The sequence below is a fragment of the Rhineura floridana genome, chromosome 3, assembly GCF_030035675.1.
Source record: "Rhineura floridana isolate rRhiFlo1 chromosome 3, rRhiFlo1.hap2, whole genome shotgun sequence".
NCBI lineage: Eukaryota > Metazoa > Chordata > Lepidosauria > Squamata > Rhineuridae > Rhineura > Rhineura floridana.
The window spans coordinates 212,428,300-212,450,919 of NC_084482.1; the positions used below are offsets into that span (position 1 = coordinate 212,428,300).

At 46.0% G+C, this 22,620-nt stretch overlaps 1 protein-coding gene across 1 annotated transcript; it reads right to left on the reverse strand.

Annotated features, from left to right (window-relative positions):
* Positions 1-727: 727 nt before the first annotated feature.
* LOC133381495 (zinc finger protein 420-like) lies at positions 728-9,993 on the reverse strand. The gene is made up of 4 exons (XM_061620655.1): positions 9,958-9,993; positions 6,946-7,119; positions 5,891-6,035; positions 728-3,322 (listed from the first exon to the last, which is right to left on the reverse strand). The coding sequence occupies exons 2-4, from the start codon at positions 7,018-7,020 to the stop codon at positions 1,896-1,898; spliced, it is 1,647 nt and encodes a 548-aa protein (XP_061476639.1). The 5' UTR covers positions 7,021-7,119; positions 9,958-9,993; the 3' UTR covers positions 728-1,895.
* Positions 9,994-22,620: the final 12,627 nt, after the last annotated feature.

Below are 22,620 nucleotides of genomic sequence, written 5' to 3' on the forward strand. Positions count from 1 at the left end.
TCAATTTCCAACTCCCGCTGCTTGTCTTTCTCATCCATTTCAAAGACCCTCTGCTTGTCTTTTTCCTCAGCCTCCCTCCTCAATCTCTCAGTTTCCAACTCCCGCTGCTTGTCTTTCTCATCAGCCTCCCATCTTAACTTCTCTCTCAAATACTCTATATAAGCGGGATTGCTTGAATACCCTTCTGGGGTCTCTTCCCTGACAGGTTGTTTTTGCTGGACAGTTATAAAAGCTATCAGTGCTACCCTCAATTCATCTACCCCTTTACCCTCATGAGGTAAATTGAATGTTATGCACTTCTCCACCAGCTCCTCTCTTTTCATCTTTATGTATTCAGCCATATTGTTGGAGTTCACTCACTCTTTGCCACACACTCTTTGCCAGTCACTCTCTGTCAGGATGCAGGATTGGGACCCTAGCACTTCAGAGGATGAGGAGGAGATCACTTTCCCAGAGCTGGGTGAAGAGGGGGAGGGAGAACTCTCAGAGATAGTGTTGCCCAACAGCAGAGGCCTTGAAACTCCAGCAGACAAAGATAAAGACACCTCTCAGGAATTTCCCACACTCACCCTCCCCACCGAGCCAGAGCCGTTAGACCAAGAAGGAGGGGGAGTTCAACTCCCTCCTCAGCCAGAGAAAAGCCCACCTGATGGGCATGACGTTCACCCCCCTCTTTCTCCAATACCAGAGATAGAATCTTCAGAAGAGGAGGGGGTCAAACTCCCTCCCTCACCACGAACCCGGAGAAAGGAAAAATGAGCCGGGGAGAGAGAGGAGGGGCGGGGAAGAAAGCACTCTAAGGCGGAGTGAGAGAATCCGCGCCAGAAAGCCCCCTTAATAAGGATAAGGGGGGGCAGGAATTCCTTGTTCTGTCAACTTTCTTGCATGTCACTGGACACGTGTATTGTGCTTCTTCATAAGAAGGCGCAGCCTTTCTTTGGATATTACATTAATAAAGACTGAACTGTTTTCACAATCTGGTCTGATCTCTGGGTCCAGTCCGGGACACGACACTCTCTAGTAATATTTATTTGTTATTTCTGTTTGCCACACCACTTTTAGGGATTCTCTAGTATTCAAATCTGAATTCTCTGTTGTTCGTATCCCACTGCTACAGCCAACACCTGTGACGCCCTTCCCCGGCTCTCCCTGTCAGGTTCCTACCTGCTCGTGGCTACTGCCTGTTACTAGGCACCACCAGGGACTCCACCAGTCCAGACTGTCCTTTTTTTATGTTTTCTCTCTCTGCTCTAGCACAGACCTCACCAGATCCCCCTGCTAGGCAGCACCACCAGTCACGTCCTATAACCAGTATTCCCAGAGACTCTGCCTGAGTCTCTCTCTATCAGGTTATCTCTGTGACTGCATGCTTAAGCTGTCCCCAATCCCTTTGATCTATATAGAATGCATATAATTCTGGGTTGCTCTGGATACTTGTGGTGTTATATTCTTCCCTTCACCGCTGCCACCAATTGTTACAGTTTCCCTTCAGCCTCCCTTCTGGTCTGTATATTCCCCAGCCAAGGATCAGGCCTCCGGTAAACCAAAATAGTGTTTATTAAATATTAGAAATAACAAGATTACTTTATATAGGCACATAAGCATATGGTTTCATCTATTCCTGTGATACTTGTCTTAGTATTAATCCGAACTCCACACTCTCCTCACATCCACCAACTCTCCACACAATCTGCACCGACATCGAACTCTATCATCCACATCCACCTCTAAAACCCACAATAACACCCACCCAGATTCAACTGTCATTCTTCCTTTTAAACGCTCAGCCATTCTAACGCTCAGCCAATCATCCAGCATTCTACTGCTCATGTATTCCCCCCTCCTCTTTCACTCCACTTACCATAGGTCTTCTATACAAACAGCACTTACCACATTTACATTAATACAGCAACATCACATTTGTCTCCTGTGTGAGTTCTTTGATGCGAAGTAAGGTGGCCACTGTGACTGAAGCTCTTTCTACACTCCAAGCATGTATAAGGTTTGTCCCCTGTGTGAGTTCTTTGATGCGAAGTAAGGTTGACACTCTTACTAAAGCTCTTTCCACACTCCAAGCATGTATAAGATTTGTCCCCTGTGTGAATTCTTTGATGCAAAGTAAGGTTGCCACTCTTACTGAAGCTCTTTCCACACTCGAAACATTTATAAGGTTTGTCTCCTGTGTGAGTTCTTTGATGTGAAGTAAGGTGGCCACTGTGACTGAAGCTCTTTCCACACTCCAAGCATGTATAAGATTTGTCCCCTGTGTGAGTTCTTTGATGCAAAGTAAGGTTGCCATTCTGACTGAAGCTCATTCCACACTCCAAGCATGTATAAGGTTTGTCCCCTGTGTGAGTTCTTTCATGCGAAGTAAAGGTGTTACTCTGACTGAAGCTCTTTCCACACCCCAAGCATTTATAAGGTTTGTCCCCTGTGTGAGTTCTTTGATGCGAAGTAAGGTGGCCACTCCGACTGAAGCTCTTTCCACACTCCAAGCATGTATAAGGTTTGTCCCCTGTGTGAGTTCTTTGATGCGAAGTAAGGTGGCCACTCTGACTGAAGCTCTTTCCACACTCCAAGCATGTATAAGGTTTGTCCCCTGTGTGAGTTCTTTGATGCGAAGTAAGGTGGCTACTCCGACTGAAGGTCTTTCCACACTTCAAGCATGTATAAGGTTTGTCCCCTGTGTGAGTTCTTCCATGCAAAGTAAGGTTGCCACTGTGACTGAAGCTCTTTCCACACTCCAAGCATGTATAAGGTTTGTCCCCTGTGTGAGTTCTTTGATGCAAGTTAAGGTTGCCACTCTTACTGAAGCTCTTTCCACACTCCAAACATTTATAAGTATTGTCTCCTGTGTGAGTTCTTTGATGCGAAGTAAGGGTGTCACTCCGACTGAAGCTCTTTCCACACTCAAAACATTTATAAGGTTTGTCCCCTGTGTGAGTTCTTTGATGCAAAGTAAGGTTCCCACTCTGACTGAAGCTCTTTCCACACTCCAAGCATGTATAAGGTTTGTCCCCTGTGTGAGTTCTGTGATGCAAAGTAAGGTGGCTACTCCGACTGAAGGTCTTTCCACACTCCAAGCATGTATAAGGTTTGTCCCCTCTGTGAGTTCTTTGATGCAAAGTAAGGGTGCCACTCTGACTGAAGCTCTTTCCACACTCCAAGCATTTATGGGGTTTGTCCGCTATGTGAGTCTGTCTCTCGTCTTGTCTCTTTGCTCCATCTTGCCTCCTCAGTTTCTGCTCCTGCACGTGCTCCTCAGCTTTTTCCAGTGATACTTCAGATGGTTCTCCCTCAGCCTTGACCCCCCAGATGTATCCTGATGGAATGAAAAGGAAAGGTGATAAAATGCTGTGGAGAAATCCTGTGAATATATTATGATTTGTACTTTGAAAACATATTTCTGGGAGCTCTGTTGATATCAAACTGTCAAAGCTCCAAGCCTTGTACAGAGTTATTTTAGCAGTAGGTACTTGGTCAGAGGTTGTGAAAAGAGACACAGAGAGAGAGAATTGTAACGAAAAACTGCTCTCTTGTTCCTCCATTTAAGGTGAACAGCCAAGTACTTATGCACAGCTGGAATCTACAAACCTAGGATGGATCCTGTCTGACAGGAACATAGTCCTTTCCACTGCCCAGAGGGCACCTCGCATCCCCTCCCTCCCTCCCAAAATGTTACCTGAAATATGAGATAGTGCTGGAAGATGAGACCCCCAGGACAGATGACACTCGGCAAGCTACTGGGGAAGAACAAAGGACAAGTACGAGTAGCGCTGTGACTAATCACGCAGCTGGGTCAAAGCCAAAAGGAAGCCCAGAGGCTGATGTGCACAGATGCAAAAGGAGAGTCCGGAGTTGTACGACGCACACAACAGGAACATGGAATGTGAGAACCATGAACCAGGGAAAGTTAGAAATTGTCAAGCAAGAAATGGAACCTATCAACATTACAATACGGCGTGAGTGAATTCAAATGGATGGGAATGGGACATTTTCAGGCAACTACAAAATACTTAATGCAGGAAATGACAAATTAAGAAGAAACGGGGTTGCTCTAATAGTGAGAAGTGATGTAGCAAAAGCAATTAGGAGCTATAATGCAAAGTCTGAGTGAGTGATATCAATGAGATTAAATGGGAAACCTGTGTGTATGTGAGGGAGGGGAGAGGGAGGGAGGGAGAGAGAGAGAGAGAGAGAGAGAGAGAGAGAGAGAGAGAGAGAGAGAGAGAGAGAGACTGTGTTTTGGAAGCCGCCTTCTGGTCCTCACTGTCTAGCTGCACATGAGTGACTCACATGACGAGTCCAGAGAGGACACACATGACTGTTAAAATACACTCTTGGAGAGGTGGGATCTTTTTCGAAAGTCAGTCATGTAACACTTCAGTGGAGAATATATATCTATTGTGACAGTGGGGTTAAGTGGGTTGAGGGCATTAGCTAAATAATTATAACCACAACCAAGCTAATCACCAAGACTGAGCACGCACAGAAGGCACAAGGTGAGATGGAGGGGGGTTGAGTACAGCTCAACCTGTTGTTCCTCTCTGGACTCACACACACACACATACACACACACATTTAGCACAGGGAGAGAGAGAGAGAGAGAGAGAGAAAGCCCTTGGTTAGGACAGCAGCAACAAAAGAGGAGCAGGAGTGGGATGGGACGAGGCGGGAAACATGGGTCAGTCTCATCATCGCAATGTTTCCCACGCAAGAGATTCAGAATGCTCTGAGATATCTTGTTTGAAAAACGTGACATTGCAGGATTTCACAATTAACATGGAAGATATATATAGCCAATTTTTATTGCATTATATTGCGATGATCATGATTTTTTTGGTAATATATAATGGACAAATGGAAATCCTGTGCTTGACACAGTATCTTAATTATAAAAAGATTACGTAAAATAGGGGGAGGATTTTAACAAAAATGTTGCCAATTGCAGTCATGGCTGCAGAATCCATGCCGATTACAGCAATGGCCCATCGCACGAGATCGGTGCCTCTCCGAAGGGATAGCGAATTAGTGAATTCAGTCGGGATCCAATGCCAGGTTTGATTTTGTCGGATATTCTCCCCCATCCGGAGTGCGCACAGGTTTACGGAGGAGGCTTGCTAATGGCGTTCTTGCAGCTATTTGCATGTCAGGCTGTTTAAAGCTTTAAATGCAAAAGTAAGCATCTTGAATTGGGCTCAGAAAACAACTGGCTGATGCAAGCACAGTGGTGCGCACCTTGATTCTCCAAACTGCCACTGCTGTTCCTCTTGCTTCAAAGACAAAACCCGACATATGGGCAGAGAAAGGAAGAGGGAGGAGGCAGTGGGTGCTCCCAGGCTCCTGGGAGCATCTTTTCCCACTGGGGGTTTACAGTACAAGTCACAGCGTGTCAGTTATGTGCTGAGGATGCAGGAAATGATGCTCTGCTGGGGTTTGGGAGCTCCTGCCCTCTCCTTCTCCGGATGCAAGGTAAGATTTTTCATCCTGGGGCATCGGAAGGTGGCCGGGAGGGGCACTTTTCACATTCAATCATCCAAAAGGCCAAAGAACAGAGGAAGCTACATTATACCACATCAGGGAATTTGTCCATCTAGCCCAGCTTTGTCTACTAGAACTAGCAATGGATCTCCAGGATCTCAGGCAGGGCAAGACCTTTCCCAGCACCTCCTACTTGATCATTTCAGCCCTCTCGGAGCTGCCACGGATTGAACCTAGGACCTTCTACATGCAAAGCAGGTGTTCTCCCTCTGAGCTGCAGTCCCTCCCCAATATCCAGGGCCCAGGCACCCATTTCCATAATAGCATCCCTGCAGTGGAAGGTTAAATAGCACAGCTGCTAAATTCATACCTTCAACATTTATCAGTCAAGGGGGCAGAATATATTTACCCAGAGAGGCCACCGTCTCATAATTCTCCTCCATGACTTCCCTGTGCAGAGCTCTTTGGCCAGGATCCAGCAGGGCCCATTCCTCCTCCGTGAAATACACAGCCACCTCCTCAAAGGTCACCAGATCCTGGAAGGGCAACAGATGCTGGAAAAAGAAGAAGAGGCAGTTTATTCAACATGCACCATTCGCCCAGCCTAAAGCCTGAAAAGCTTTCAAAGGGGATTGGACAAATCATAGAATCCTAGAATAGTAGAGTTGGAAGGGGCCTACAAAGCCATCGAGTCCAACCCCCTGCTCAATGCAGGAATCAAATCACAGCATTCCTGACAGATGGCTGTCCAGCTGCCTCTCGAATGCCTCCAGTGTCGGAGAGCCCACTACCTCTCTAGGTCATTGATTCCATGGTCGTACGGCTCTAACAGTTAGGAAGTTTTTCTGATGTCCAGTCGAAATCTGGCTTCCTGCAACTTGAGCCCATTATTCCATGTCCTGCACTCTGGACGATGGAGAAGAGATCCCGGCCCTCCTCTATGTGACAACCTTTAAAGTACTTGAAGAGTGTTATCATATCTCCCCTCCGTCTTCTCTTCTCCAGGCTAAACATGCCCAGTTCTTTCAGTCTCTCCTCATAGGGCTTTGTTTCTAGTGCCCTGATCATCTTTGTTGCCCTCCTCTGAATCCAATCCATGAAGGGTTTTAGACTGCTCAGACACAATTGCAGGGCAGAGCTTGACTGATGACCATAAAAGATCCCACCTCTCCAAGAGTGTATTATAACAGCCACGTGTGTTCAAGCGAGTTCTGCCAGATATGTGTCATTGAATCACAAGTGGGGAGAGTGCTCTTTTATTCAGGTTCTGCCAGCGGCTTCCCACAGGCCTCTGGTCGGCCACTGCAAGAACCGGGTGCTGGAACAGACAGGCTATTGGCCTGATCCGGCAGGCTCTCCTTATGCAGCCTCAGAACTAGTGTTCTCCCAGAGCCCTCCCCACCACGCTCAGGGAGACGCAGCCGCGCTGTCCCCTCTGTCTTCCCCCAATGATCCTTCCCTTACCTGATGCGGCTGCCCAGCTGCTCTTTCCACTCTATCCCAGAGAAGAGACAATCCGGACGGTGCCTCTGAGGCCATGGTGCAGCCCCTGAGGGAAGAGGAGTAAACCAGGCCAGCTCTGGGACTCCCACAGCTTTCGCCACGAGGCACGTTTCGTAGGGAGCAGCTCTCAAGGGCCTGCAGGGGAGAGACGGGGATGGGAGGAATTTCATCCTTTATACCAATATGGATTTCAGATGTTTGAATATTATAAGCAGCCTCAATCTAAATAAATAAATGGCACGTCCTTTCCCTGGGTTGTTTTCCCTCACAATGCTTGATCTGCAAAAGGCCTTAAAGGCCCCAAATGTCTTTCAGACCAACCCCCCGTTTCTTCCAGACTCTTCTCCATGCTTGGGCACCTCTTGTGTCTTTAGCCACCCCCAGGAGTTTCACCCATCTCCGACCCCTCCCCTCTCATCTCTGCTTCTGCTTCCGCAAAGCCTTTAATTCCTGCTCACCACACAGTTTCTTCTCCAAGTTGTGAACCATTTCAGGCTTCATTATTGGGCCCTTTTCACCATGCATATAATTAAAAACTTAATCTGCACAGAGATTAATTTCATGTCACGTCCCTGACAGTTGGCAAACAAAATAGGTTTTGCACACATTGCAAAGAAATGGGGAGGCTGAATTTGGTCTAATGACTCCATCTTGGAGCTCCCTGGGGATGCAAAACTCCTCCACTCTTTCCATCAGAAATACGGGCTGAGGAACATTGACCTGCATTCAGTCTGGTCCAGCTCACTGGGCAATGAAAAGTGTATGAGGAACTACTTGCAATACATCCATGTCAAAATCAGCAGGACACATTGTTGGTACTGTAAGGTTCAAATTTAAGCCCCCTCCCCTTTAGAGAGGGCAAGCTAACGCACCCCTTTACCCTGGATAGGGGTGCAAGCTTTTAGCAATGTAATTTACCTGTTAGTGGCTCAGCCAGATACCAAAAGTAAAGCAGATACACACACACAGATCAAGAAGGGATCTCTGAACTGCAGACAGAAGTCTGTCAGGGCAGAGAACCACATTTATTGATTGCAGGTTCATTAAATAGGGTTCATAAGCAAAACAAGGTATTGTTACAAAATCATAACAAGAAGGGAATACAGGGTTACATAGATAAAGCAAGCGCATCTTCATCTCTTTGTTACATTACTCATAATTCTAAAAGGTGAGGAGGTGATAAGGAATTCATACACTTGTCAATCTAAGAAACTTAATGTGAGATAAGAACTGAGGAAAAGCGAGTATTAGAGTTACTTTGACACTTGGTGAAAGATAAACATGGGGCTAGTAAATGTTATTTACTCAGCTGTGTGACGTAAAACTTATGAATAAGGAAGATATTTGGGAAGACTTCGTTCTTTGTGCTGGGTATGACATAAAGTTACAGTGTACAGGGTGTATAAAGTAAAACAAGGCAAGAGAAAATAATAACATTCCAGAGGGGGTACAATTTATCTTCTTTCCAAGATATTATTATTCCAACCAGAGAGGCGCCTATGGGTGTTATTTCTCATGGGAAGAAACGAAACTGGGTCTGACTACAACTTAGCATCTCTGAACAACTTTTGGGGTCTAGCAATAAAATATTTCCTAACAGTAGCATCCACTCGTATAATCCAAGTTAACCTTCAGATGTTTTTGAACTACAACTCCCATCAGCCCCAGTAACTATGATCAAAGGACAAGGATGATGGGAGTTGTAGTTCAACAACATCTGGAAGACCAAAAGTTCCTCACCACACAGGGTCGAGCGACTGAGGCAATAAGTTGATTTACTTATTGTTATTTTTCTCCATACATTTTATTCTTATGTTTATATTTCTACACAGGCCTGCCTCTAATGAGCTCTCAGTGGGAAACATATTTTGTCCCCCTCTACTTTGGTCTTCAGAACAACCCTATCTCTGGGCCCAGGACACTACCTGAATTTAGACCGCTTAGTTTTTTGGGAGCAGGATCTCAGCATGGTCTCCAACATCCTGTGAGCCAATCAGGATGAAAGGAGAGTGTGTTAGCCACTGAGAAGAGTCTTCTAACATACTTCCTTGTTCTTTCCTGCTAATTAGGGTGAATCAGAGTGAAAGGAGGCGAGTCAGCCACTGAGAAGACTCAGTAGGCAACACTCTGCCCTTTCATGCTTATTGGCTCCTAGCTGTGGGAGAAGGCATTAACAAGGATCTAATTCTCAACCCAGGAGGGAAAAAAAAGAGGATGGAAGGGGGCATGGCTATCATGAAGGGACCCCGCACTTCTCAATTTGCCACTAAACTACTGTAGAGATGTGAAGGCCTATAACAAAAGTGGACAATGTTCGGGAGAAAGCAGTTTTTTTCTTGTCCCCCCCCCCCAGCACTCTGACCCTGCAGGGGGGAGGGTGGCCGCGCCAGGAGAGAAAGACCCTCAGCAACCCCTCAGATGGACCAATCCTGCAAGAGCAGCTGGGATCCACCGCAAGCGGGCTTTGAGCTTCCCCTCCCACAAACTCCCCTTCCCCTCGAGTCCAGCTGAGGAGGAGGAGGCATTTATTCACCCATTCCCTCCATCCGCTGCCTTGAAAGCTTTGAGAAGCGCATTCAGAGCCTGGTCAGTTTCAGATTCCTCTCTCCATTTTCCTTGCCTGGCAGGAGGGAAACTGACCAGACCCTCCTCCAGTGGAGGAAATCCAACAGGGGCGCTCCCTCCAGCTCTGGGGCAGAAGAGCAGCACAGCAAACCCCTCCCCTCCAATGCGCCCCCCAACAAGGCTGTTTCTTTCCCCTGCATCAAGAGGGGCCCCCCTTTCCCCCCTGCCTGGGCTGCATCTCATCCCTGGGGAGTCTGGGGTGACCTGTAAGGGGGGGCAGCTTCAGCGCAGTTTTGTCCACGCTTTGCAGATGGACTGCGTGGTCCACCCCCTCCCCACACCCCCTTTGTATGGATCCCCGAAAGAAAACCCTCCTCCTCTTCCCCCCAGCCCCCAAACACGTCGCACCTCTTTGCTCTCTCTTCCTCCTCTTCCCGGATGATGAGACCCCTCCTCCCCTTTCCCCGTATATTATTCTGTCCCCGCACTTCCTTCCTCTCTAGGAACCAGAACTCGGTTCCTTTACCCACTGGAGGACCGAGTCTCCCTTCTTCGCCACTCTCCTCTTCCTCTACCCGCCCCCCTGCTGTTGCGTTGGGGCTGCAGTTGCTCCAAGGGATGGGAGGCACTTTCCATGGGAGGCACAGCTTGAAGGGCCTTTGCTCACAGCTTCAAGAGCTTGGAAAAGTTACTTTGTTTGAACTACAGCTCCCATCAGCCCAATCCAATCGCCATGCTGGCTGGGGCTGATGGGAGTTGTAGTTAAAAAAAAGTAGCTTTTCAAAGCTCCTTCGTTTCTCAGCGCTCTGACGTCACCCTGTTTCGATACAAATGGGAACTAAGTTCCTGCTCCCTGTGATGTAAGACATCAGCGCTGTCATTTTTGTTGGATTTTGTTGACTAGGGGGAAGAGCACAGCCATCATGGCTAGTAGCCGTTGATAGCCCTGTCCTCCATGAATTTGTCTAATCTTCTTTTAAAGCCATCCAAGCTGGTGGCCATTACTGCATCTTGTAGGAGCAAATTCCATAGTTTGACTATGCGCTGTGTAAAGAAGTACTTCCTTTTGTCTGTCCTGAATCTTCCAACATTCAGCTTCTTTGAATGTCCACGAGTTCTAGTATTATGAGAGAGGGAGAAGAACTTTTCTCTATCCCCTTTCTTAATGCCATGCATAATTTTATACACTTCTATCATGTCTCCTCTGACCCGCCTTTTCTCTAAACTAAAAAGCCCCAAATGCTGCAACCTTTCCTCGTAAGTTAGTCGCTCCATCCCCTTGATCATTCTGGTTGCCCTCCTCTGAACCTTTTCCAACTCTATAATATCCTTTTTGAGTTGAGGCGACCAGAACTGTACACAGTATTCCAAATGCGGCCGCACCATAGATTTACACAACGGCATTATGATATCGACTGTTTTATTTTCAATACCTTTCCTAATTATCCCTAGCATGGAATTTGCCTTTTTCACAGCTGCCACACACTGGGTTGACATTTTCTTCGTGCTGTCCACTACAACCCCGAGGTCTCTTTCCTGGTCGGTCACCGCCAGTTCAGACCCCATGAGCGTATATGTGAAATTAAGATTCTTTGCTCCAATATGCATAATTTTACACTGGTTTATATTGAATTGCATTTGCCATTTTTCTGCCCATTCACTCACTGATGGCAACGCACTCCAAAGCTCCGGATGACGGCACCCAACAGTTTCATATAGATATTGAACAGCATGGGGGACAGAACTGACCCCTGCGGAACCCCATACTGGAGAGTCCAGGGTGCCAAGCAATGTTCCCCAAACACCACCTTCTGGAGCCGACCTGCCAAGTAGGAGCGGAACCACCGCCATGCAGTCCCTCCCACTCCCAACTCAGCCAGTCTCCCCAGAAGGATACCATGGTCGATGGTATCGAAAGCCTGTGAGACATCAAGGAGAATCAACAGAGTCACACTCCCCCTGTTTCTCTCCCAACAGAGGTCATCATACAGGGCAACCAAGGCTGTTTCCGTGCCAAAACCAGGCCTGAAACCCAACTGAAATGGATCCAGATAATCGGTCTCATCCAAAAGTGTCTGGAGCTTGCCTGCCACCACTCATTCAAGGACCTTGCCCAGGAATGGAACATTTGCCACCAGCCAATAGTTTTTAAATTTTTCTGGGTCCAGGGAGGGTCTCTTCAGGAGTGGTCTCACTACTGCCTCTTTCAAGCAGCCAGGGACTAGCCCCTCTCTCAGGCATTAATCACTTCCCTGGCCCAGCCGGCTGTTCCATCCCTTCTAGCTTTTATTAGCCAAGAAGGGCAAGGATATAAATTAGTATTCACAATGTTTATGCAAATATCTGTTATCTTTTATCCACTTTTTTGCTGATACATAAGTTGGCACTTGGGAGCAAGTATGGTGTAGTGGTTAAGGTGCTGGACCAGGATTCGAATCCCCACACAGCCATGAGCTCCCTCGGTGACCTTGGGCCAGTCACTGCCTCTCAGCCTCAGAGGAAGGCAATGGTCAACCCTCTCTGAATGCCGCTTACCATGAAAACCCTCTTCATAGGGTTGCCATGAGTCGGGATCGATTTGAAGGCAGTCCATTTCCATTTCAACTGGGCACTGTAATTTCTCAGGAGGGAGGAGGGGGAGGGTTGTCAGGTTCAGCCTGAACGGAGCTGGACTCAAGCCTGACTGAATGAACTGGACTGATGCGTCAGTTAAGCAGCAGAACATATTCTGCACATTTTGTTGTGAAACTGGATATTGTTGACTTTCACCCCCAACTGTGCATATTCACTGTCAAAGGGTACCCCGTCCATCCTCCTCATCTAAACCCAAGGATCCCCTGCTGTTGTGTGTTCCCTCCCCACCACGCTTACTGCAGCAATTATATTAACAGGCTGAAGACCTTTGTGGCCAAGAAGGCCAGCACTGCAGGGATAGTTTTTCCCAAGTCAGAAGAGACGGCGACTGAGAAGATGACGCTGAAGGCTGTTGGTTGCAGAAGGCGGGTCACTTCCCTTGGCCATCCGATGAAGAGGAAGGAGGACCAAAAGGGAAGCAGGCAGGAGTGTTCTGCTGGTGAGCGTGGGTGTATAGATGTGTGTGAATGGCTCTGACTGGTATGAAGCCCCCAGAAGGTGATCCACGAGGGAATCCGGCGGCCCTCCGGCTGCAAAATTTCCCCCGCCTTTGGCTCTAGACCTTCTGGCCATTGCCCCATGCGTGGCAAACCACAAGCCCACCTGCCTTCAAGGCCACTGTCTGAGGAAGAGCTGTGTGGCAGGAGGACACAGGAGCACTTCCAGTCAGGGGGGAAATGGATGGGTGGGTGGGAGCGAGTGGAAGGCGGTGCCACTTCTCATCAGGGTCTCTCCATCACGCTGACGCAGGAGGATAAAGAGACAAATCAACACAGTGGCAAACTGGGAATAAGGTGGAAGTGGGGCGATGGGATCCTGAGAGAACTGGAAAAGGCCCTCAAATGCAAAAGGTCTCTCTGAACACTCAAGTCGGGATCATTCAGACCATGGTATTCCCCAGCTCTGCGTATGGATGTGAACGTTGGACAGTGAAAAAGCAGCTAAGAGAAAAATCAACTCCTTTGAAATGTGGTGCTGGAGGAGAGCTTTGCAGATACCATGGACTGTGAAAAAGACCAATAATCAGGTGTTAAACCAGAACTATCATTAGAAGCTAAAATGATGAAACTGAGGTGATCCTAGTTTGGACACATCAGGAGAAGACATGATTCACCAGAAAAGACAATAATGCTGGGAAAAAGAGGAAGGCCAAACAAGAGATGGATTGATTCCATAAAGGAAGCCACAGACCAGAACCTACAAGATCTGAGCAGGGTGGGTTACAACAGATGCAATTGGAGGTCGGTGATTCATAGGGTCGCCATAAGTCGTAGTTAACTTGAAGGCACATAACAACAAAGCGTGACTGATGCTCTCCGTGCACCTCTGGGCTGGTAGGCCTCTTCCCCAGCGTAAGAAGTGGGTCTTTCTGCATCATAAATTCTACTGTCCCCTGCGGGGATGTCTTCAATCCCTACGCACTGCCCGGTATACTCGGGATCACTTTGGACTGTAGAGAGCCAAATTCCTGGGTCATCCAGTGAGTTGTGTGGGAAGGGGTAGGACTCTCTCTCCTGCATCTGGTTTCCTTGATGGTGAGGCCAGGCCTACGACAGGGTGGTGTAGTCATTTGGAGAGTGTCTGACTAGGACTGGGGAGACCCTGGTTCAAATCCCTACTCGTCCATGAAGCTCATTGGATGACCCCGGGTATATCACTGTCCCTTAGCCTAACCCACCTCACAGGGCTGTTGTGAGGAGAGAATACTTGTTTCCAGGGGTGACAGGAATATCTTGCTGGAGAAGTGGTGGGAAGGGCAGTCCTGGAGCGAGAGAGAAAGGGGAACCTGTGTCTCTTGCGGCTGAACTGTCTCCTTCTACCTCCAAGAGCTTCAGATGTGATTTCCTTCAGCTCTAGGCGGCCTGCTTGCTTTCGGGTGAAGCGTGCGCTGCGTGGCGCATCTGTTGTGCGAGCCACTTTGAGGACCGTAGTTGAAAAGCAGGGCCTAAATCTGCTCCAGAAAGGAAGTGCAGGAAGAGACGTCTCATGTTGGGAAAGAGCAACGGGAGGGGAAACTGGTGGGAGATGGAGGAGGAGGAGGGAGGGAAGCAGAAAAATAAGATGTCAGGAAGAAGAAAATGAGGAGGAAGAAGAAACACGTTTCTCAGCAGAAGCTGAGTGTGCACTTGAGTGCCACAATAAAGAGAAAATCCTGATGTTTCTTCTAGAAAATGACACTTTCAAACTTGTATTTATTATTTTCAACAGTGTCATTGATAGACTAGCATTGTAGAGAAAACAACAATATAATATAGACTTCGTATATATATAAATGTAATGGTACAAACCATTTTACTTTAAATGTTAATAATAGGCCTCACAAAAGAACCTTTTGGCATCAAAGTGGAGGACTCACAGGAGCAGTAAAGTATTTTTAAAAAATAGGGCAATGGTGGAGGCAAAAGACCCTTTGTGGGCTGGATGCAGGAGGGCCCCGCTCATACAGCGGGTTACGTTCCGGACCCCCGCTGTAAAGCGGATCCCATTGACTTACATTGACCAAAATGGCTCCCGGTGGCAAAAAACTGCCGTAAAAGCGGAACAAGCGCTGTACAGCGGGGCCTTTCTACAATTCACAACTGCTGTATTAGCGGAACGCTGTAAAGCGAAGCGCTGTAAAGCGGGGCCCTACTGTACAGGCTCTTGGTTAGCCATCCTTCCTTAAAGGATGAGACCAGCCCTTTGAATTGGTCCTGGAAAGGAATATGCTGGCAACACCACAATTAAGTGAGACTCAATTCAGCATTAACATTTTGATTTGCTGAGGAGATCTCACCTGAGGGTAAATGGCTGGAGAATTTAGTTTCTGGTGAGCCCAGGAGAGAAGAAGCAAGAATGGGCCACAAGTTGGATATACATGCAGGATATTCTGCAACAGGATATTTTAAAATGCTGTCTATCCCCCCCTATACCACCCCCAGGGTGTATAACTATCCTCCCATGGTGGGTTGGTGGCCACGAGTCACCTATTCTATCCCACTGTCTGCAGGCCAAAGGTGGACCCTCTGTTAAGGGTTAATTTATTTAGCAGTATAGCACCTCCATGAGGGCTATCTACTTTAATATTTAGCATCTCCATTTACAATGGATGTCCTGAATCTGCCATCTCAGCAATGTAAGCTGAACATGCTCTCAGGAAGTGACCAGGCCAAGGCCGGGGACTGACCAGAAGCGTGACTCAGGGAATGATCTGGGAGAAACCGGATGTGTGCCATGCCAGCAAAACTGTAGTATTACCTTATTTGGAGTTCCTACTGTGAGCTTCCTGTAAGTTGTTTACCAATGGGTATAAAAGCCAGTGAACAAAGGCAGAGTTTTGGTCGACCCACCGATCCAGCATAGTGCTGAGGTGTTGAGTGCACTATTTCTTTTTGTAATAAAACTATTTTTTAGTTTTCCTTCTAAACTGCTGTCCAGTGTTTTTCATTGACCAGAGCGAGAGACGGACAAGTTTCCCTTAACACCTCCATGCCCCAAATGTGCAAAGAGATGCAAAGGGAGGCCCGGTTGAGTCTCACTCATGCATACGCGCACCAACGAGCCCACTGGCAGGTGAGGCAAGGAGGCCCCAAAGGGTTTCTCCCTCCCCCCACTGCACCCCTTTCTTTCTTGAACCAAGAAACAGATTATCTTCTCGATCATCCCAGAGTGCAGGACACGGAATAATGGGCACAAGTTGCAGGAAGCCAGATTTCAGCTGAACATCAGGAAAAACTTCCTCCCTGTTAGAGCTGTACGACAATGGAGCCAATGACTGAGGGAGGTGGTGGAGTCTCTGACACTGGAGGCATTCAAGAGCATGGTTAACGAGCAAAGTCAAGGAAGCTCTTAGAGGCAAAAAGTCTTCCTTCAGAAAATGGAAGTCTTGTCCGAATGAAGAAAATAAAAAAGAACACAAACTCTGGCAAAAGAAATGCAAGAAGACAATAAGGGATGCTAAAAAAGAATTTGAGGAGCACATTGCTAAGAACATAAAAACCAACAACAAAAAATTCTATAAATACATTCAAAGCAGGAGACCATCTAGGGAGACAATTGGACCCTTGGATGATAAGGGAGTCAAAGGTGTACTAAAGAACGATAAGGAGATTGCAGAGAAGCTAAATGAATTCTTTGCATCTGTCTTCACAGTGGAAGATATAGGGCAGATCCCTGAACCTGAACTAACATTTGCAGGAAGGGATTCTGAGGAACTAAGACAAATAGTGGTAACAAGAGAGGAAGTTCTAAGCTTAATGGACAATATAAAAACTGACAAATCACCGGGCCCAGATGGCATCCACCCAAGAGTTCTCAAAGAACTCAAAGGTGAAATTGCTGATCTGCTAACTAAAATATGTAACTTGTCCCTCGGGTCCTCCTCCGTGCCTGAGGACTGGAAAGTGGCCAATGTAACGCCAATCTTCAAAAAGGGATCCAGAGGGGATCCCGGAAATTACAGGCCAGTTAGCTTAACTTCTGTCCCTGGAAAACTGGTAGAAAGTATTATTAAAGCTAGATTAACTAAGCACATAGAAGAACAAGCCTTGCTGAAGCAGAGCCAGCATGGCTTCTGCAAGGGAAAGTCCTGTCTCAGTAACCTATTAGAATTCTTTGAGAGTGTCAACAAGCATATAGATAGAGGTGATCCAGTGGACATAGTGTACTTAGACTTTCAAAAAGCTTTTGACAAGGTACCTCACCAAAGGCTTCTGAGGAAGCTTAGCAGTCATGGAATAAGAGGAGAGGTCCTCTTGTGGATAAGGAATTAGTTGAGAAGCAGAAAGCAGAGAGTAGGAATAAATGGACAGTTCTCCCAATGGAGGGCTGTAGAAAGTGGAGTCCCTCAAGGATCGGTATTGGGACCTGTACTTTTCAACTTGTTCATTAATGACCTAGAATTAGGAGTGAGCAGTGAAGTGGCCAAGTTTGCTGACGACACTAAATTGTTCAGGGTTGTTAAAACAAAAAGGGATTGCGAAGAGCTCCAAAAAGATCGCTCCAAACTGAGTGAATGGGTGGAAAAATGGCAAATGCAATTCAATATAAACAAGTGTAAAATTATGCATATTGGAGCAAAAAATCTGAATTTCACATACACGCTCATGGGGTCTGAACTGGCGGTGACCGACCAGGAGAGAGACCTCGGGGTTGTAGTGGACAGCACGATGAAAATGTCGACCCAGTGTGCGGCAGCTGTGAAAAAGGCAAATTCCATGCTAGGGATAATTAGGAAAGGTATTGAAAATAAAACAGCCGATATCATAATGCCATTGTATAAATCTATGGTGCGGCCGCATTTGGAATACTGTGTACAGTTCTGGTCGCCTCATCTCAAAAAGGATATTATAGAGTTGGAAAAGGTTCAGAAGAGGGCAACCAGAATGATCAAGGGGATGGAGCGACTCCCTTACAAGGAAAGGTTGCAGCATTTGGGGCTTTTTAGTTTAGAGAAAAGGCGGGTCAGAGGAGACATGATAGAAGTGTATAAAATTATGCATGGCCTTGAGAAAGTGGATAGAGAAAAGTTCTTCTCCCTCTCTCATAATACTAGAACTCGTGGACATTCAAAGAAGCTGAATGTTGGAAGATTCAGGACAGACAAAAGGAAGTACTTCTTTACTCAGCGCATAGTTAAACTATGGAATTTGCTCCCACAAGATGCAGTAATGGCCACCAGCTTGGATGGCTTTAAAAGAAGATTAGACAAATTCATGGAGGACAGGGCTATCAATGGCTACTAGCCATGATGGCTGTGCTCTGCCACCCTAGTCAGAGGCAGCATGCTTCTGAAAACCAGTTGCCGGAAGCCTCAGGAGGGGAGAGTGTTCTTGCACTCGGGTCCTGCTTGCGGGCTTCCCCCAGGCACCTGGTAGGCCACTGTGAGAACAGGATGCTGGACTAGATGGGCCACTGGCCTGATCCAGCAGGCTCTTCTTATGTTCTTATGTTCTTATGTCCTCATTGTCATACCTTGTGCATATAAATCACACTATTACTAATGAACTTTTTCCTTTTAAAATGATGTTCATAATTCTAACACATGTTAGTGCATTTATTCCTTGACAGGCACTTAGAGCAACTGCTCTACATACAGGATGAGCACCATTGGAACTCCCTGCTGATTTGGAACAGAACTTAATCTATTTGTGCCACTAACGTTTCTTTGTTTTGCATTCATAGCAAGAGGTATAGATCCTTTTTCTCCAAGCACAGCACTAACAAAAGTCTTTGTTCAGACAGGAGAGCCCAATGGTTATAGGCATTGGACCAGTGGTAAAGACTCATTCATAGAGCATTCATAGAGTGCACATAGAAAAGGAAAAGACTAAGAGCACATATCCCCCCCCACCTGAAAGCAATCCAACCACATTGCAAGTATGTTGCAATTGGGCGGGTTTCTTTTTGTGGTAGGTTCATGGGCCATCTTATTATGAAGGGGTGTGTGTCCATAATGTAAGACACCCTGCTTTGCTTCCTCAAGATGGGTTGGAAGTCTGATCAGGTTCTGAGGGAAACAATGCCCAAACAGATTGATCCAAGGTTTAAGTTCAACGGTGGTGTAAAAGTGCAAAAGCAGTGCAGGGTTACTTTTCTTTTTAAATGAAAACGAAGCAAATGAGGATGCTGGAATTCTGGTGTCTCAGCATTAAACTGCTCAACTGTTGGGAAGTCAGAGTGGATTCAGATGCTTGGTGGCAGTTCTAAATTGGGGACTTTTTGGAGGCATTTGTAAGATGCAGAACTCTACATATGGCCAGCAACGAAGTAGAAAGTTTTCCAATTCCTAAATTGCCATCCAAACCAAAGAATAGATCACAGCAAAACCAAACTACTGTGTTCTTGGATCAACAGAACAACCTGCATTTTTGTTATGTTCCTGTCTACTTGGTACCATGATCTCCTGTGCTCCTGATTCAACTCCCTGCTTGAACAGCTTTAAATATGAGGCAAGATGAAGCTTGCAGTGCTTCAATGTCACACGGGGGTGGATTTTTTGTTGTTGCCGCATTTCCAACATTCTCAACTACTAAACAATCTACAGACTTAAGTCAGCGTTCACCTAACAGAAGCATTCAACTTTCTGAGGATGAACTTTGTGTTAAAAGGCAACTTCATTCCAAGCTTGAAAGGACTGCTCTTGTCATAATCAATGTATAATGTAAACATTGAAGAAAGCAGATTTGAATAAGTTTGTGTTGGGTCTCATAATGTTTAATGTTCTGACTATTCAACCTTTCCTATTAATTGTGAATGCTATGATGAAGGGTAATTTACTGTTTATCTCTACTGCTTTCTCTAAAATACCAAGGAATGGTTTGCTCTGGTCTGTGTGGAGAAAGAATGTGTGTTTGTGAGACAACCGGTGAATGTGTGTCGAGCCAATGGATGTATGAGAATGTGTGTAATAATGAGCAATAGTATTTGTGCATCTTCATCAATTCTTCTTTAATGGATGTATTTGCAATGTTTTAATTAGGAAGTGACTTTTCTTTTCAAGTCCCTCTTTGGACACTTCAAAAGATCCAATTCTGCCCAGAGTTTCATAATAGAGTCATTCCAGTATCTCTAGGATATGGCCTTAAAGATTTACAGGGGTTGTTTTCACACACTACATTTCAGACACAATTGGGGACAGCTAAAAAGATGGGGGAACAAGCTACTTTACAGGTAAAGCATGAAAATCGAGCTATTACTGGAATTGCAGCCAAAATTAAAGATATAGGAGTACACATGGTAGGATGCATTGTTTGGATGGAGCCAAGATTCTTCTGGGGCTTTTGACTATTATGATGCATCCAATTGGGGTCATATTAATTGGACAGTGTATGGCAATAATTGGAAAGCGAGTTTTGATCAAATGGATGATATCCCAGGCTTGAAATCTGAGGAAGTTGGAGTAACGCATCAAGTTCCGGAACAACTTAAGGAAACGTTAATTACGCGTGATTGAACACGCTAATCAACAAGGGTGGGGACTGTTATGAGGTATCAAATATTGGGAATTTTTAATCTTTGATTCATCTCAGTGAACCAGAGTTTGAAAAGGCCTGGAACAGCAATGATTCCTGGGAAACAGCCCCTCTGTGACCTCTGAGTACATATCTTGCAATGCCTGAAGGTATAGACTTCCTGACTCATGGAAATTTGGGATTTGTCACCCAGTAAGAATAGGCGCTCCTTTCAAACAAAGGAAATGTTTATGATAATCTAGGCCATCAGGAGGAAACAGAATAGCTCCTTTCAAACCAGGAGGTGTTGTGCATTTCTAAGCCTTTGGAGAAGACAGGATAAACTCCTGTCAAACAAAGAAACAAAGATCACATTTACTTTGGGTTTACTTTGGGGTCAGTTTAGTTAGGAAAAGGTATAAAACATGAGGAATGGAAGGGATTGGATTGGAACTGGTTAACAAACTGGCTACCCAATTGGGCTTGGCTGCAACACCTATTTGTGACTGGGTGTATAATATTGTTGATTTTATTGTGCTTGCCTTGTATAGTCTCTCTTATGACTCGAAGCCTGAGCAAAGTTTTGCATGCTAATCAAATTGCCTATCAACGGGTATTGTATCAGCAATTGGTAAATCAAAATGAAGAGATATATGGGCAAATGTAAAGAGACCTTAAAATAAGGGCATTTTAAGGCTCTTGGGGGAGGATTGTGAGCCAAGACAATGTTTCCCTTCTTTGATTGACTTGTAAGCAGTTGACAATGTTTCCTTTCTTTTTACTTGTGAGCAGAGACAATGTTTCCTTTGATTGACTCATGGGCTAAATGTGAGTCTGGGAGCAGGACGAAACTAGCAGAATGTCCTCTGTTATCTTGGGCAAAGAACTGTCTGTGGCTACATGATATACTCAACACTACATGTCGTACTCAGCAACATGTGGGTTAAGCAGAAGAAAAGATTAAGAGGTTGTACAAATAAAGTATATAAGGAAGTGCTTGAGCAATTTGTGGGCAGAGAGAGAGTTGCACGCTCAAGGCTCTCTCCCTCCCTTTGCAAAGGAAAAATAAACTGGCAACTTTACTGCTAAGTCTCGTCTCCAATACTTAATTCGGGTACCATAGTATTGGGGGTAAGGGAACGAACCGAGCACGCTGTTTGTGCGTCACAGGAACACAAGGAAAAAGGAGCCGCCTTATGAGTCAGACTATTGGGCCTCTCCAATGGGGATTAAACCTGATAACTTCTGCGTGCAAGTCGGATGCTCTGCCACTGAGCTGCGGTACCTTGAGACTTCCTCACCACTTCACACAGAGGTTGACTGGGGCAGAGGCTAATGGGGAAACTGTCTATGGTGGGATCAAGAACCACACCAAGGATGGCTATTATGCCAGAATGAATTTTAGTCTTTCAGGGGCCACAAAACTCTTTTGTGTTTCTACATGATATCAGTATCAAAAGATGAATTGCTGGAGGACCCGGATTCACTGGGAGATGGCGACACTTACCGGGAGCCGATGTGGTGGGATAAAGGCCACATTCACATTGTACATTTATTCCACTATCATTCTACTTTAAACAGTCATGGTTCCTGTGACTAATATTAAGGGACTCTGCACTTCTGAATTTGCCACTGCACTACTGGTCTCAAGGCAATGAACAAAAGGCAGTAAAAGCAGCTGAAAAGCAGTTAAAAACAGCACAGAAAATAACAGCGGATCCATTTAAAAACAATAAGCAGGGCAGAGACTTGCTCATCAAGCTGGAAGACCTTGTTGGAACAAATATGTCTTCTGTTGTTTCCAGAAAGTGCCTGTTATATTTCGGCAGGGAAGAGCTGACCAATCCTCCAGATGTTTTGGGCAGCCATGGTGGCTGGGGCTGATGGGAGTTGTGGTCCAAAATATCTGGAGGGCACCGGGTTGGTGAAGGCTGCCCTACATCAAACTCGCTCTCCGCGCGCTGGAAAGGGAATCTTCTCTGCCGCAACCCAAATGTCTGAAGCCAAGAACACACCATACCTTTAAAGCACATTGAAAGCATGTTACTCCCCCCCCCAAAAGAATCCTAGGAATTGTAGTTTGTTACGGGTACTGGGAATTGTAGCTCAGTGAGGTCCTGGGAATTGTAGCTCAGTGAAGGATGAACTACAGTTCCCAGGACTCTTGGGGGGGGGAATAATTTATTTTTATTTTATTTATTCATAAAAATATATGCCGCTATTCTTAAAAAGAAAACACAAAGCGGTTTACAATATATAAATACAAGATAAAGCCATACAGGAATGCAAAATCAGAAATCATTAAGGAGAAAGACAACTCATTTGCCTGCGTAAGCCTGGGGACACCAAAAGGTTTTCAGCAGTCATTTAGAAATCAGAACAGAGGCTTGCTTGTGTTTCTACATGATAACAGTATCAAAAGACGAATTGCTGGAGGGTCTGGATTCATGGGGAGGTGGATTATTCCACTTTAAACAGATTGATGCAGCACACATAGGCACGCAAG

What these genes read in the sequence shown, in the direction of transcription:
- LOC133381495 (XM_061620655.1), bottom strand. Translation starts at nt 7,020, where the DNA reads ATGGCCTCAGAGGCACCGTCCGGATTGTCTCTTCTCTGGGATAGAGTG. An exon ending in CAGCTGGGCAGCCGCATCAG is followed by an intron (nt 6,036 to 6,945) that starts GTAAGGGAAGGA and finishes TTCTTTTTCCAG; the next exon opens with CATCTGTTGCCCTTCCAGGA. An exon ending in TGAGACGGTGGCCTCTCTGG is followed by an intron (nt 3,323 to 5,890) that starts GTAAATATATTC and finishes TCATTCCATCAG; the next exon opens with GATACATCTGGGGGGTCAAG.